General features: G+C 41.8%; 1 protein-coding gene across 1 annotated transcript in view; it reads right to left on the reverse strand.

Annotated features, from left to right (window-relative positions):
- LOC128811852 (cytosolic carboxypeptidase 6-like) overlaps positions 1 to 16,511 on the reverse strand; it is a 181,883-nt gene that overhangs the window by 157,549 nt on the left and 7,823 nt on the right. Inside the window, exon 2 of the mRNA XM_053985793.1 lies at positions 200 to 297. Within this exon, the coding sequence (XP_053841768.1) occupies positions 200 to 237 (38 nt within the window). The 5' untranslated portion in view covers positions 238 to 297. The remainder of the gene's footprint in view (positions 1 to 199; positions 298 to 16,511) is intronic.

Consider the following 16,511-nt stretch of genomic DNA (forward strand, 5'->3'; position numbering starts at 1 on the left):
AATAACTTTCTAGAGAAAGATGCAGAAATAGCTTCTAAAGAACTCACACTGAGCTAATTCTCTTTATGAGCCTGCAAAGTCTATTTAAATTTTATATTTTCCCCTCTTTTATTTTTCATAAATTCATCCTCTGCCTGCATTCAAGCTGATATGGGACTAAAACTCAGAATCCTCGTCTGAGATAGTGCCCCATTTCTACCTTTTAGCCACAGGGAGTGCAGTGATCTGGTAGTGCATATGAAGTGATTAGGGAGATGGTTTGCTTCTGTTGCAGGTTCTTGTAAACATTCATTTGAGCTGTAAATGGACAAAGGAAGAAAGTTCAACTTCCCAGCAGATCTATCATTAGCTTGTTGCATCCCACACCATACAAACATCATAAAACAATGATTAACTGTGCGGGTTCTGGCTGTTTTAGCACTTGCACAATGTCATCCTCCTGACAGGGCTCAGAAATCAACCCCTCCAGTCATATTCCACCCTCAAAAGTACTTCAGTGTTTGGCAGGCAAGAAAGGAAACTGTTCAGCAGAACTGTTACCTGGTATGTTCAGGGTGGGAGTAAGATCTGAGTGCTGTGGCTTCCACTGCACACATTTAGTTCTTTGATTTTGGTAGCCAGTGCTCCCACCTTGGAGTTGTTCAGGAATTGGTTCTTGCTGCCTTCTGACAGAAAAATGCAAGGCCCCGTGTTTGTAAGGCTCTCAAAATGTGGGAGCATGTAGGGAAAAAAGCAATTCCCTTCCTTCAGAATTAAATGATTCCTCTACACTGGCTTGACCTAAATACCTGCCAAGAAAGTTGTGGTATCTCTATCCAAAACTTACAAGGCAGAACTAATAAACCACAAATGGGTCACTGTCCATGTCCATGCATGGGCTTGAAAAAGAATGTGGAGATAAACAAATCTGAGGATGACAAAATTTAAATGGTTCACCTGCAGTCAAAGCTCATGGAAAGAGTAGTTTCATGGCCAGGAAGAGATGGAAATTACTTTCTCCACTTTAAAAGATAATTTATTGAAGCCTTGAAGACAAGAACAGAAGCAAAGAAAACAAAAGAAAGCAAAACAAAACAGCCCAGAAGAGCTCTGAAAATCCAATCTCTCCCATCAGTCTCTGGAAAATGGATAACCTATGCGTGGTATGATTGAATTTCTCTGTTTCATCACCCTAGTGGAAGCATCTTGTATGAAACCCTGGTTTATGAATTGAGTTTTGAGAGGGACCTGGGAGAGCAGGAGTTATACCAATCTAATCAGGATGTGACAAACACATGCATCAAAATGTTGCATTGTCAAGATCCAGAAGCCACTTAATTCCAGAAAGATTTTAAAGTTGAGAAAGCAGCTTTGGCAACAGGATTAGAAATGATGAGAAGGCAGATGAAAATCCAGACGGAGGAAGATAGCACAACTTTTTTTCCAAAACATCCTTTCAAAAATTAGGCCATGTCCCTACATGATTTCTTATTAACTTCTTATGCAAACTTATGTTTTATTCAAATGAAGGACACAGTTGCCTTCTTCCATTTATTGTACCTTCTTCCTAAACATATGCTAATGATGGAATGAAAGATACATGAACCGAGATAAATAACACCGTAAAATCCTACAAACCCCACAGGTTAAAACACCACAAAACATTCTGAGCAAAATATCCAACAAAGCAGATTAAATACAAGAATAACATGCAAATGTCATTGCCAAAGAGCAGAGAAATGTGCTAATGCCAATGCCACAGGACAGGAAGCAAGATTCATGAGATTGATTTGTGATGGCTCCTAAACAAAAGCATGGCACAAAAATAGCCCGTGATTATCAATAACATGAGATCAAATCAGAAAGCATGTGCATTAAGAGAGGTGGCATCAAATGCTTCCTTCAAAAGAAAAAGAACATCACAATCACTTTGTATTTGCCTGGTCTCAGCTTGCATTTCCTATCTAACTACTGAAGATAGTTTCTCAGGATAAGTACAGATTAGCAAAATATTCAAGGTGATTGAATGGATTAGCATTATTGTTTAGCACAATGCAAGGTGATGGGAAAATCCACAGAAAAGAAAGATCTGCTATCTGGACAGCCACTTGAAATTATGCAGCTCACAGGTTGAATTCTTACATTTCTTGTAACATCATCAAGTGTCACAGTGGATGCCTGAAAACATTTCCAACTAAGGAGTGAGATTTAAAGCTGGGGATCTCGAGCAACAGGTGGAACAAGAATTCCTAAGTAAACTGCTATCTTGTTTGTCACACAAATAGAAATTCCATATGCCAGTGCCAGAGGCAAGAAGAACATGTTCAAGCAAACAGCACAAAAAACCCCAAACCCTGAAGAAACATTTGTCTGCAGGAAAGGGGCGGGAAAGAAAAAAGAGATTAAATACATCTCAAAAAGTCAAAATTACTTTTAGGGGAATTAACTGTGTACTAAATCCCAGCCAGGTAGAAAGCACAAATGCCTGCCATCCCCACTACCCTGGCCACTGTAATCATGTCCAGCAGCTTGGGCTGCCCATTTTCCCCACCCTTGCAGAGATCACACTGCAGTTAACAGATGTACTGATGTGTTATGCTCCCCTCAGGCCCCAAGGATGCAATACCTGATCAAACAGACAGACTGTTTCACACTGTGACAGGGATATTTGGGTTTTTTCTAGATATCCAACGTTAATAGAGGTCAAACTGTGAACAAATCCACATAACCTGTGACTAGGGATGGAGATTTCGCATCCAGACATTGCAATTCTACACAGTTTTCTTCGTTTCCAGAACCAGAGACTTTGTACCTCAAGAGCTGAATCAAATCCCCCAAAATTCAGACATCTCTGGTTGCTTTTCAGGGAGTTTCCTGGAGCATTTCACAGGCATTAATGGAATGTCCTCCAATGGTTCAGTGAGGCAGGTGCACAGAATTAGTTTCACTTTGCAACTAAGACCAAGGAGCAGAGGGGGATTGAATGAATCAGCCAAGATCATTCTGCATTTGTCTGACAGAGTCAGAAATAGAAAACAGGATTCCACAGAAAGTAAATAAAACCTCCCTCCCTGGAATACACAGCAAAATATTGGGTTAATTTTGACTGCATGCATCCTTGCTGGGTTACAGCCAGGAAAGGAAACATCATTGTTCTGAGCAAGGTCACTCCCACAGCAAGTCCAGGCAGACCTCTAGCCATAAACTGTGTGTGCAAACCCCATATCTCCTCACAGGAAATAAATATGAATATTTAAGATCCAGGATACTGGTATAAGGATTTCAAATATCTTATCGGAAAAGAACCCAAGTCCAAATTTACCCGTTTCCTCACAGGAAGAGGAGGGAGTTCTTCATGGAGGAGGAACTAAACAGTAAATGTCACTGGCCAAGCAGACACAGATTGCCAGGTTAGCAAAATTTCCTTTAGATGTGAAAAAACAACTTGCCCTAGACTGGGACAGGCAAGTTTAGCCAACCTAAGGAAAAAAATATTAGTGTTGATACTCTCTCCAGTGTAGCAGAAGACCTTAACTGGTCTGTGTGGGGAGGTAAATAAGTAAACCCAGAGTGCCCTGCTTGTCCAAAGCACAACAGACAGCTCCCCACTCCACAGAATGCAACATCCAAGCTTAACTGGAAAACTTACAAATACATTATTTGGACTAAAAGGTCTGTTTGCTTTTTATTTCTCCTGACAGTTTTGACAAGATGACTATCAGACAGAGGTCCAGAGAAGATGTAAAGAAGGAAAAAAGGACAATTAACAACTTTTTTCTCCTTCAGAAAAATTTGAAGCTGCTTTCCAGTAATGAACGATACACAAGCATATCACTGAAAACTGAAAGGTGGCTTACCTGAGATGATCAGCAAAATAACTGGGACAATTCTCAAATAAAAAAAAAAATCCTCTCTCTCCAAATTTGTGTTCATAGCTCTTCTGACTTCCCCCAACCCCTGAATTATAAGTCAGGACTTTATTTTGCCAACACAGGCCCTTTCTGCATTGGCACTAAACAGTCCCTGCAGTCATTGCTGTGGCCACAGTGCTCAGCAAAGGAGGATCATTAACTTTTGGGACAAAATCTGACATCACAAAAACCTCTTTAGCCCTGTTTGCTGCTTTCTCCACTGTGCCATGCTGCCTGATCTCATGTTTGAGGGGATGACAAAAAGCTGAGAAACTTTTAAAACATCAGTGGTTAGAAGGAGTTCTACATAGAGCAATAGACAGCCCTGGGCAAAATGCAAGTGTCTACATTTGCAATGACACTTGTAGCCACAAATGACAGCAGAAGAGTTGGATTCACATCACAGGGGGACAGGGGGCAAGGGGGAAGACATAAAAGAGCAGTAGATCAGTAATCAATGTAAGAATGTTGGTCTGTAGCGGTTCCCATGTTCTTGAACACTTCACTGCTAATCAGACTGACCACTCATGTAGGGATACTGAGCCAGAATTAGATCCTAGCTACCTACATCTGGTATGATTATACTTTCTTAGAAGAATAAGTTATAAAAAAAAAAAAAAATCCATAGGGCTGATCCACAATCAGTATAAATTTGTACAAGTATTGACAATTGTATGTGTGGATATCAGTAAATATATGGCAGCTGGAGAGCAGATCTCCTGACTCTTATTAAACAGCTTAAGAGAGGCAGGATAAATCTCCCTCTAACCCCAACCCCAAGTTAACAGGGTTACAGAAATCTGTTCAAATGGCAGCTTATCCCACTGACTGTGGATGACACAAATCTCTTTCTGGGAACACCCCGCTGACCACAGCCAGCTCTTAGTTACCAGTCCAGAACAGATGACTAACTTTTTGATGGCCAAGACTAAACAAAACTAATCCAACTTGCATCATTCAAAAATGTATTTAAAGTGTAGGTGGTGTTATACCTACTAAGCAAAATCCAGAATCTATAGGGCAAGATCTGACAACAAGAAGACAACAGTCCCCTAATCAGGTACACAAAATCTTTCAGGCTTTTCAAAATACTAAAACCCCAAGGGAAATTTTGTCCTCAACCAATTTCAAGTCAAGTTTTACAACCCAATGAGGTGCATAGTTTTTTCCGCTGAGTTTTTACGAATGGAGCATGCAAACCTTTGAAATTCTCTCATGGCTCATTTGTAAGCATCTCACTGTATCCCAGTGAGAGTGGATGAGAGGGATAATTGAAAATGGGACACATGGGCATCAAAACAAGCAAAATGACCCCCTCCTTTCTCTTTTTCCCTTTCTTTTGGTTCACGCTTCTAAATGAAATCCCAGGCTGCCTTCCAACTGCTACTCAGAGCTGTCACAGAGGAGGAACACGTAGAGAGCACTAAACCACTGACCTATTTCCATCCTTGGAGCTGCTGTGTCTAAACCCTTCATTCTGAATTCTGCACACACACATGCACATGTGCACAGCGATTTCCCTGTATACTCCCACGAGGAACTATTTCCAACATCTAACCTCAGCTCCTAGAGGAGCTCTCTGCTGCTTCCTGAACAGCTGTTAGCCCCATGGCCTCAGCGCCCTCCATAATTAGGTTAACTTTTGGGAGTCTACCCTTTGGGGAAGACAATAGAAGCTTTGGCTCACTGACCCATCTTTTCTTGTATCAGTTCTTTTCTCCATTGCCTACTGCTCTATATCTGGGAAATTTGTATCCAAGGATCCTTTCATCTCTTTTAAAAATGCAAGTGTGCAAAGCACCGCTGCAGAGTGAATAAATCTAAAAGAGCACATTAATAGGTGCAGTTCATGCACACAGCAAAAGACCACTGAAAATGAAATCAAGTAGTTTGTGCCTTCCTATAGCACCCAAATAATTGAAATAGCAAAAGGTGTCAGAACCTGAGGGTTCTCAAATCTTCCCTCCCTCTTTTAGAGTTAAATAAAAAATAAATTAGCTTTGTTACCCTATATGACTTCTGTGCTACTTATGTCACTTCCTAAGAAGAAGCAGCCACTGCCTTACTGATCTTGGCTGAACTTCAAAGATACAGAAAAGTTAATTGGATGAAATGAGGCTTCCAGACAAAAGCTTTGTGTGAAAAGCTCTTCAACCAAAGATTTACATGCAATCCAAGGAGCCACAATATGGAGTGGCAGCAGCATTCTTAATGTTGTAGAGAAATGCATAATGCTTAGGAAAAAACTTTCCTTTCCTCTTTTTCCTCCAAAATGTTTCATTCTTTTCCTTTTCCCCTGCCCTACCTTCAATTTAAAGGTTTATAAAATAAGAAATGTAAAGAAAGCTAATGAAGGTAATATGGAACATTAAATCAAAGATTATTTTTTAATATGGCCACATTATTGGCCTCTGAAAAGGGATAAAGCAAATGTTGTTCCATTTTTATTTCTTGTTATAACAGTTCTCTGACAAAAGTGAGTATAGTTATTGCACCTGAAGCTTTGTATCATTCTTCCCAGAAGTTTTTTATTGCTACTTAATGTGGGTTTGTACTGAAGGAAGCCCTGGTCAGCAGAGTGCCAAGTACTGCACAATAAAATTACCTTTTGGGGAGTAGAGCACGCTCCTGGAGGAGATTTTTAGACAGTTATGCAGAACTGGACCAGAAAACTAGACTTCAAGGGGCCCAGAAAATCGTGATGAACTTCAGAATATCCAAATACTATGAAAAATCAGGAGAGACCCTCTCTTTATCTAAACTGACTTTTTAAAACAATGGACCATTTGATACCAAGAAACTTCTACAGTCACCCCGATAAGGGAGGAAAAAGTTTGGTCTCCACCTGCAGTCCTCACTCTGCTATTTGCACTGGAATCTTGTTTCCCCATTTGAAACATTTACTTTCCTATTTGAAAGCCAAACATTTTTGCCATATCCTCCTCTGCTAAAGTTGTCATCACCTGCCTTGCCCCCTTGACTGAATGTGGACATGATGGTGGTGTCAGCTTCCTGCATTAAACAAAATGATCTCCTTTATCTTGTTCTACAAGGTATGTTTTCCAGACCTCAGGCAGATCTTTGCATCTCTTTCTCACATCCCAATTTTAAACCTCCCACAGCAGACCCAGTGCAGCAAGGATTATTGTCTAGGTGGGAGCCCAGTGGCCCAAGCAAGCTGTTTCAGTATCTGAGTGTGGTCCTCAATGCTCAGGAGGGTGTCACATAAATAAAAGGTATCCAATGTTCACTCCACTCTGCATTTCCACATCAAACAGTGGCAAACACAGCAGTGGCAGTGGCACATCAGCCAGGGACAAGAAACCAGTACACAAATCACCCCAACACAGACTAATGAGCAAGGAGAGAGAGAGAGAAGGCTCCTCTCCTCCTTAGCCACACAGAGCAGATTTCAGCTCCTACACTCTGGCTCTGCTCATGGCCAGAGTATCAAATGTCATTATGGTTCTGCTCCTCACAGTCATTCCCAAAACTCTCTTGAACTCTGTCCCCTCTCAAGTCAAGGATTGCCACAGAAGTTCTCTCTAATGGCAATCTTGTTGTGTGGGTGACAGACACCACGTCCTGTCCCCCAGTCATAGGGTACCGAACTCTTAATTTCTTGTTAGCAGATTCTGTCCCATGAAAAATTGCTGGAATAAAGGGGAATTAGGGACAAGTTACCTTTAAAAATATGTCCCAGAGTAGCTGCAGTCCAGGTACTCAAATTAAAGCAAGTGTCATTGCTTGAAAGGTAATTGAAATGCCAAAATCAGTATGAGAATTTGTGCTAAGTCCTCTCTCAGGACTACACCAAGGCTCGTGATTCAATTAGGTATTACAGCACTAAAGCCAGACCTTCATTCCTAATCTCTGGGCAGAGGATTCAGTATTTAGAGATAAAAAAAAAAGCAAATGACAGCACTTTCTTCCTCCTGTTCAGGTCTCTATTCTAAAGGCCTGTTCTTCAGCTTTTTTAGGAGATTAGAAGACTGTGACTCCCACACACTGTAGTTATAGAGGCTGTTATACAGGCAAATGCCCATTTCATTAAACCACCTCTGAAGTATTTCTTTTTCTTTCTTATTTTAATTCAGGGTAAAGCAAGTTCTAAAAACAACTCAGATTGCTGATCTTTTAGGACAACTAGAAAGAGTCTCCAGTGCTGCCTTAAAACATGCAGCTGTTACGTTCTTGTTACTGACAGATCTAAGAATTTCTTGCAGAGACACCCTGGATCTTACTTGCTGTAGCATCAACTGTGTCTAGAAGTACAACCTCATGTAGAACTACATCCACGTGCTGAAGAAGAATTACAGAGCTAGTTATAGAAATCTGACCTTACCAGAAAGCTGAATTTTTGGATTATTTTAATTGATAACCTGCATAAAAGTCCTATTTTGCAAACAATGTTTTAAACTAAGGGAACCATCTTAAACTATATATGCCAAATATTTATATCTTTTTCTTTTTCTTTTTTTTTTTTTAACAAACAGCTCTAGAAACCCATGTTTCCATGATATTCTTGGGAGAATTGTAACAGCCTCAAGAGAAAATAAAAAAAAAAAAAAAAAAATAGAGAGAGAGAGTCCAGTAAGGCATAATTGTGTCCTGCAGCTGAACACACTTCTTGAAATTCCTTTCCCTATATTCTGTGTGTCCTGAGATGCCCCATCCTGCCCCAAACCAGATCCTCAGCTAACAGGACAGAGGCAGCTGCTGTGGTCCCAACACTGGTGCATTTATGCCTGCAGACAACCCCTTGGGAAATTCTATTTGCAGCTGGTTTACGCCCACTCATCCTCTTAGGCTCACTCATGAAAGGAACAAAATCCAGTGACAGGGGCTGTGGGAGATGACAAATGCCAAACAGGCCACCAATACAAGTGCATCTGAATGGAAACAAGCTGTAAAACTGCAATCAGAAGAGGAAACATCATCCATTGAGAAATCCACTTGCCCCTCTATTGCATTTACAAGACATAGAGAGCCTTTCCATGGCACCAGTGAGGTGCCACACTCTAAATTCCAAAGCCAAACATTTCAAGACTATTTCATTCTCTGATTTGAGAGGTGCTATAAAGGACCTGGAATATTAAAAGCTACTAAACACTCTTCATCTGGGCTCCAGAAGCCTGTAACAAGTCTCAGGCTCAGCAACCTAAACTTCAGCACCTGAGGACTACAAATTGCTAATGAAAACCACAAGCCCCGGAATCCAGGGCAGACCTAAGGCCTTCCTCAGGAGTAGAGCAGGAGGTACAGCCAGATACCTGAGCCACATCCAGCTCCAGCAGGATGGAGTGTGAAAGGCACAGGAGCTTGGGAAGAGCACAGAACTGATGTCCAGACTCCATCTTCCCTGAGGTGTTCTGAAAGTACTGATTTAAGAGACATGGACTGGGATAAAACAAAGCTCTTACTACCAACCAGTTATATTAAAGTAGTTCCAACCACATAAATGACCACATGGTGGTCAAATATCAAAATTTTTACTGTGTTTTGTCATTGGCACTAATTCTACTTTGCAAAGTAATTTCTTCAGCTAAACACATATATAGAGAGAAATTTTGGTGGTTGCTTTAGTTAAGATGACCAAAAGCAAAATATTCTGTTCTTGACAGTACTAACGAGTACTAACCTTCACCTTCACTACTGGTCAAAGTCATATTGAGACCATTTAAGATCTCAGAGTTTAATACATTTTATTCCCTCAGATATAGGAAAATACTTAATTGTTTCCAAGACTAGAGAAAAAAGATGTGGACTATCTGAGAGACCCATTATTAAGGATATGGCCACATTCTGTTCTTTGTTCACGACAGCACTCAGTCATGGCCTGTATCCAACTTAAATAATTGTTCCAAATTCCATGTATCAGCCTTTTATTCTACAATTTGGAGATTGTATCTTTATAATAATAATGAAAAAAAACCCACCTATTATTCATGTTTGACCTTAAATAAAGCACCATGTCTGTAATGAACTTGTCACCAAGGAACAGGCAGGTACAAACTATTTCTGCTCATGCCAGCAATGGTCAAATGGTCAAAGCTGACTTTCCTCCTGCTTCTGCAGACCTGGAACATCTATAGGGCTTACACAGCTTCAGCACGACAGCTTCTGCTTAAGGCAAGTGTTCAGGGAGTCATCAGCAAAGTCAAATGGATTTTCTGAGGAAGTACAACATTTTATTTTGTGATTTTTCTTCCTTACCCTATTAAGCTTACATGATACCAAACCACAAACCCCCTCTGCATTGCAAAGTTGAAAGAAAAAGCCTCTAGCTTCCATTGATTCTAATGGAATTTGTCATTTGAAAGGAAGAAATTCTCTCCAGAACTCATAGAATACTTCAATTAGATGGAATGGCTTAGTTTGTAGGCATTGTCAATTTTTTCAAGACAAGCAGTCCTTTAAGAAAGACCAAGAAATCATTTGGTATATGGGCTTATTTCAAAAGAAAACAATAAGCCTCCACAATAGTTTGAAAATCATACATTTCCAATCCAGAAAGAGGTTACTGTGATCATCTTTGCTGATCTACCATTCACACACAAAGACCTTTTTTGAAGCCATTCTCATTCACAAAAAAATGAACCACCCCACCAAAAAAAAAAAAAACCCAAAACCAATAAAAAACAACAAATAAACAAACAAAACTCCAAACAGATAATTTAAGAAAATATTTTTACTTCAAACAAAAATAGTCCATCAAGGAAAACATACCATGTCCCCTTAAAGACTTGAATCTTCCTTTATCAGAAGTTGTGTCAAGACATTCAGCTCTGTCATGCCATCCCCTATTATAGTGAAAAGCACCCTTCCTGTTACTCCATGTTTATGTTCCTCATGTACATACTCAGAGCACAGACCAATGGGTCCCCACAGACTGGCCCCAGATCATTCATTCCCTTGCCTGCTCTCTGCTAAACTAAACAAACAAAGCTCCAGGACTGCCTTGTCATAGAGCAGTTTTTCCAAAACTATTCTTGCTGGTCTTTAGAACAGGTCAAACCTGTGCCAAACACAACTGTTTACACATCAATGCACTCGTCTAACTGGCTTTTGGAAAGCTGAATTTCTGAGCATTCTGGGTGGTAAGTAACTATTTGAGATGGATCCAGGAAACACAGAGGAAAACTGAATGATGAAATGGACTCAAACCCCCAGGATTCTAAGAAACAGGGTATTTTTTCATACATGAATCAGAAATAAAAGTCTGAGGTAGATTCATTGTTCAAAATATTTTGCTTGTCTGATCAAGCAAGCTGTGGTTGTCTCCTTCTCCAGCTTCAAGATTAAAAAAAAAAAAACACCTCAGTTCTTGACTCAGTTCTTCTAAGGTAGCAGTCATTTGACTTCCATGGGAATTTATGAATCCTCAGCTGTGTTGTTACTGTTAACAAGAGCTGACAGTTAAATGCATTTCATTAACAGAAACTAGAATGAGAATGACAAAACTTTAGCAGATCAGATCTGTAATTGAAAAGGTGACCAATGTAAGGAGAAAGAACTGTCTGCCAGGATTGCACTCGCCTCGCCCCCACATTGATAACAGCCTTATCTCCTGCTTGTGGCCTGTCGCTCTCCTACACAAGTTAGCACAGCAGCAGCACGATGGAGATGTCAGGAACAAACCCATGCCAGCACCAGCTCTCCCTGCACATCAAGAGCAAGAGCAAAAGTAAATCCTGATGGAAGAATTAAAACCAAAGGTTTTTCCTGGCTGGAAATGGACAGAAGATTAGCAAAGGCACAGCAGAAAGTAAAGGAGGGTGACAGGCAGTTTGTTAATTGATTTTTTTCAGAGTTGGAAGAGCAGGCAAAAGACCCAAGGACAACTGCTGGGGTATAAAACTTGCTGGGAGTGCTTGCATGGGTTATATATTCTCACTGTTCAGCTTCCTCACTAGCAGGCACTGCCAAAAGACTGACTGGGCCTTGAACATCTGTGGATTTTCAAAACCTACCAAACAAACCTATCTCCAGATGCACAAAATGACAATTTAACCCAGATGTAAAACAATGGGTGGAACCATTACACTGCTCAGCTGCAGCAGAATAACAGCAATCCTGGTGCCAAAATGTACTTGATGATTGAACTGGGAGCTCAGTAGAGCTCCTCGGTTTTGCCCAAGGAGTAAAGAAGAGAAGAACGTCTAAAAGTAATCTTATTCTGAAGAAACACACCTTTTGGGTCAACCATCCTTTTCAAATATATTTTGTCACTGAAAGCTCCTTCCCTGTGTTCACCAAATTTAGAGCAGTCCTACTCTCAGTTGATATATGAAGGTTATTCAGCCTGATTGTACAGTTTGCTATTGTGTTCCCTTCCACCAACCAGAGGGGGGAAAAGGGAACATGAAAGAGGAAAAAACCTACCACTCTTCATCCTATTATATTTAGTGCTCTGTCTTCCCCTGCTATAACAGTTTGCTTGATTGCCTTGTCCCCCTGCTGTGCCATACTCTTTTAGCTCTGAAAGCACTTTGGGAAAGTGAGGATCATTTATGATGTACTTGCATAGCACCTAGCAGGACAAGATCGTGGCTTCTGGTCAGCACGGCAGTGTCAAGGCATTATGGACCATCTCAACATTCAGGCTCCCTTGCTGACCTACTTCTATTCAAACTAATGTACAAAATTTGTTATTAATAATACAAAATGCAACCAGTCTGAGAGGCTTTGGCCACTTCTGTGACATCCTTCTTTCAGTTCTTTGGAGTTCCAAAGATAAAACCTTACTGTAAGCCCTTCCAAGATGCACCTCACTCACAGCTTTGCAGAGAATCAAATCACAGCTCAGGCTACTCTATGAGCAGAGATTGGTCTTGTAAACAAGAAAAACATGTTATTTCACTCAACTGTTACTTGGAGAACCAAAGGCAAGACCTCTGCATCCTTTTCTTTCCTGGCCATGATGTAGAGGCACCTTAGAGGGGTCATGCTTTTCCAAGCTCCAACACAGCTGGCAGAGTCCCAGGATAAATGCTGCATTGGGTGTTGGGCAGCTCCAGTCGTTTTCCCAGCATTTGGATGTCTAAATGGCAGTGATAAAGGGAGGGGGCAGCTAAACCCACCCTCACCCCCACCCACCACAGCAGCATTCCCGTGTTGTTAGACATCCAGCTGTTCTCTGCAAACTGACAGGATTTACTGCTCCTATTTTGGTTAAAGAGACAGACAAAACTCCCCTTCCCCATCCATTATCATTGTCTAATCTCTCCAGCACGTCAGCTCTGTGGCTGTGGCAGTGAGGAGAGGCAGCATTAGCATTCCAGGCACAGGCAGCACACGAGGCAGCAGGTTTGTGATCTGTGCAGCCCGAGATCAGCAGCTGGGTAACGCCGAGGAGCTGCACGTGAAGTCACCTACACCCTCGGGAATGTCCATCCTTCCCAGCCTGGGAGGGGGCAAGGAGCCACAATCCCTGTCCCACTCACACAGGCAGAGACACACAACGCTTTTGTGGCCAGAAACTGCATGTCCAGAAATCCCACATCCCCTTTCTGATCCCAACTCGTCCATGCTGGCAGAGAGCTCTTCCCCCAGCTCCTAGGCACCAGCCAGGCAAAGCCATCAGCTGTCACATCTCCCTCCTCCCAGCCTACCCTGACATCCCCCCTCTGCCTGGCACCAGGGGTGGCAGAGAAGTAATCTGCTATAAGATTCATCCCTCTGCCATGTCAGCACAGCTATGATGGCTTCTGTATTTATAGGGAGCAGAGAGAAAAGGGGTTTGTGTTTGTGGGCAGTTTTTTTGCCATGTTTACATAATGGGGTATAACAGTTGTGTGGAAACGGCTCGTTTCCAGCTTCTGACACCAAAAAGCCCCTGTTTTCTTAAGTGGACATGCCAAGTCACCCAATTTATTACCAAATAGTATAAATAATAGTTTGTTGCTGTTAGGAAATAATAATCCTAAAAAAGAGATCATAGGCATGGTGCTTTTGAACACACCAAAACCCATCCAAGAAATCACTGGCTGCCCCTGTATTTCATTTCTAAGACCCCCAGAATCATTGCAGAACAGCCACCTACAATTTATGCTCTGGATTCAGAGTTGCTTTATGTCCAAGCCACCCAAGCTGCCATGAAAAAGGAATCCCTCTCTGCTCATTCCTCTCTTCTGTCTGGGTCCCACTATTCTGGCTGCACTGGAAGACAAGTGAGAAATGTTTTGTCAGGTTGGTTTTCTGTGGGATCAGTATTTTTCTAGCTCACAGCACTGCCACAAAAGCACCCATCCTAGCAAAGAGGAGAAGGCAGAGATGCACAGCCAGGAGGGAAAACAGAGCTGAACATCCCCTCTGGGTACCCAAAACACATTTTCCTGAGCTTAAAGCAGCTGTGGAACAGCAGTCTCCCATCTCTCTGTGCTTCAGCAGAAAAGGGATGTGTACTAGTAGCTAAATAAAGTTTCCTTTACAACCACAACCTAATTTTCAAATGAGCACCAGGACTTGTTTTCATCAGCTCAACGCCTTGCAAGCTCCTTAAACTCAATATTTATATGTTTCTTTTGGACACTTCCCCTCTGAGAATTAAGCCAAGCAAACTGGTTTTTCCTTCAAACAGAAAATGAAGCATCACAACTTTGAACCACTTAGAGATGCTTCACAAGGCACTTCCAAATCACAAAGAGATTAGTGTCTGGGAGTTAATGGGCTGACCAAGACATGTGAGTGGGAGCTTTGGACAGGTGTCTGCCTTTACACTCCTCAGAAGTGATGCACATCCTCAAATTCTTTAATCTTGTTTCATTAATACAATATTGGTTTAGATAACGAATGCTTATTATTTAGCTTTGTCTCAGGATTGTTTTGACATTACATGACACTGCCCTTAGGACCAATATTATAAATTAAACAGCAAGCTGCCATCATTTTAAGTGCTGCAATTTTAAAAATAAAAAAGTAAAAGAACAGCTGTCACCCAGGAAAAGAAAACAACAAAAGTGGAACCTAAATAAACATTCCCTTAGGCTGCTATTGTTTTCCTAATAGCTTGGATGATATTTCCCCCTCCCCACCCACACAGCAGCAGTTGGAATAGGAAGACTGGACTTTTCTATTGCCAGTTGATAAATTCTTTCCCAATTTAGAGTACTGAACCCCTCCCTTGTATAGCATTATAACTGCAATATATATAACTATGACTACAAGGAAGGAGGCTCTAGCAGAGATCATGGGAGTGATCAGTAGTTGCTGGTGATCTCGTGTGAATGGGTACAACTTAAAAAAATTCCAGGATCTCTGTCCAGAACGTCTTCAGGAAAAGGTAATCCCTCTACTGCCTGCCCTGGCAGCTGGTGAATCTGTGTAGGTGAACAGATGTGGCTGAAATGGGAGAGTGGAAGTGAGAAAAGTTTGAAAAAGATTCTAAGATGCTGCTTGGGGTGGAAGAGTCTGAAACCAGGATACACACTAATCACAAGCTGGGCCTTCCTGTGTTCACAGACAACAGGCAAAACACCTTCCTCATTCTTCCTCCTTAGGCTGTTCGCCCAAAAGGAACAGTAGGTGCTCTCATGAAGGCAGAATTTGACCTCTAATTGGTAATTTCTAGAGTTAAGGAAAAAAATTTCCCCTCTTGACTTGCAGTTTCCATTCTTCACTTAATTGTTGCCAAGACAATCTCTGCTGGCACAAACAAGCACTGGAGTGTAACCTGTAAAGCTAAAATACAGAAGTAGCCTGGTTCTGCTCCGTGCACCAGCTGAGAGAGGGGTCTCAGTTCTTTGAGAGTCACAGAATCATAGAATAGTTCAGGTTGGAAGGGACCTTTAAAGGCTACCTAGTCCAACTGCCCTGCAAAGAGCAGGAAGATCTTTAACTAGATCAGGCTCCGACCCCCATCCGACTTCGCTTTGAAAGTTTTCAGAGACAAGGCTTTCACCATCTCTTTGGGCAACCTGTGCCTGTGTTTCACTACCCTCATCCTATTTTTTTTTTTTTTCATTATATCTAGTCTGAATCTACTTTATTTTAAAACCATTAGCAGTTGTCTTGCTTTGTTGCTACAGGCCCTGCTAAAAAGCCTGTCCCCATCTTTTTATAAGCCCCCTTGAACTATTGAAAGGCAGCAAAAAGGTCTCCCCGGAGCCTTCTCCAGGAATTCAGGAAGTACTGCCAAGTACTACAGAGACCCTGTACTCCTCACCAGGAGTCAGGACAGAGAGATCTCTTCCAAAGTAACTCCTGAAGATGGGGTAGAAGGGAGGAGTCTACCTAGGGAAGAGCCCAACTCAGGAACTGGAGCACAAGGACATCTTGAGTCCCTGATAAGAACCTCAACTGTCCTCAGGGATGGATGCAGCTCCTTCTTACCAGGACAGGAGAACACAGGGCTGGAATGGAGCTCAACCTCATCAACACTTCAGGGCCTGGCATTTGCTCCCAGGCGTGTTGAGAACTCCTGATGCCACTGGCAAGGCAAATACAGCTCAAAGCCAGCAGGGCTCCCACTGAGCTCCCCAGCTGCTCTCCCTGTCTGCAAGGAGCCACGCCTTTGTTTTGGGCCAATAAAACAATAGAGGGGAAACCAAACAAGGGCAAGGGCAGGAGCGGGAGAAAACCCAGAGAGAACCAACAGATGCTCCTGAGTCACAGTGCTCA

Source organism: Vidua macroura, chromosome 9, assembly GCF_024509145.1.
Source record: "Vidua macroura isolate BioBank_ID:100142 chromosome 9, ASM2450914v1, whole genome shotgun sequence".
NCBI lineage: Eukaryota > Metazoa > Chordata > Aves > Passeriformes > Viduidae > Vidua > Vidua macroura.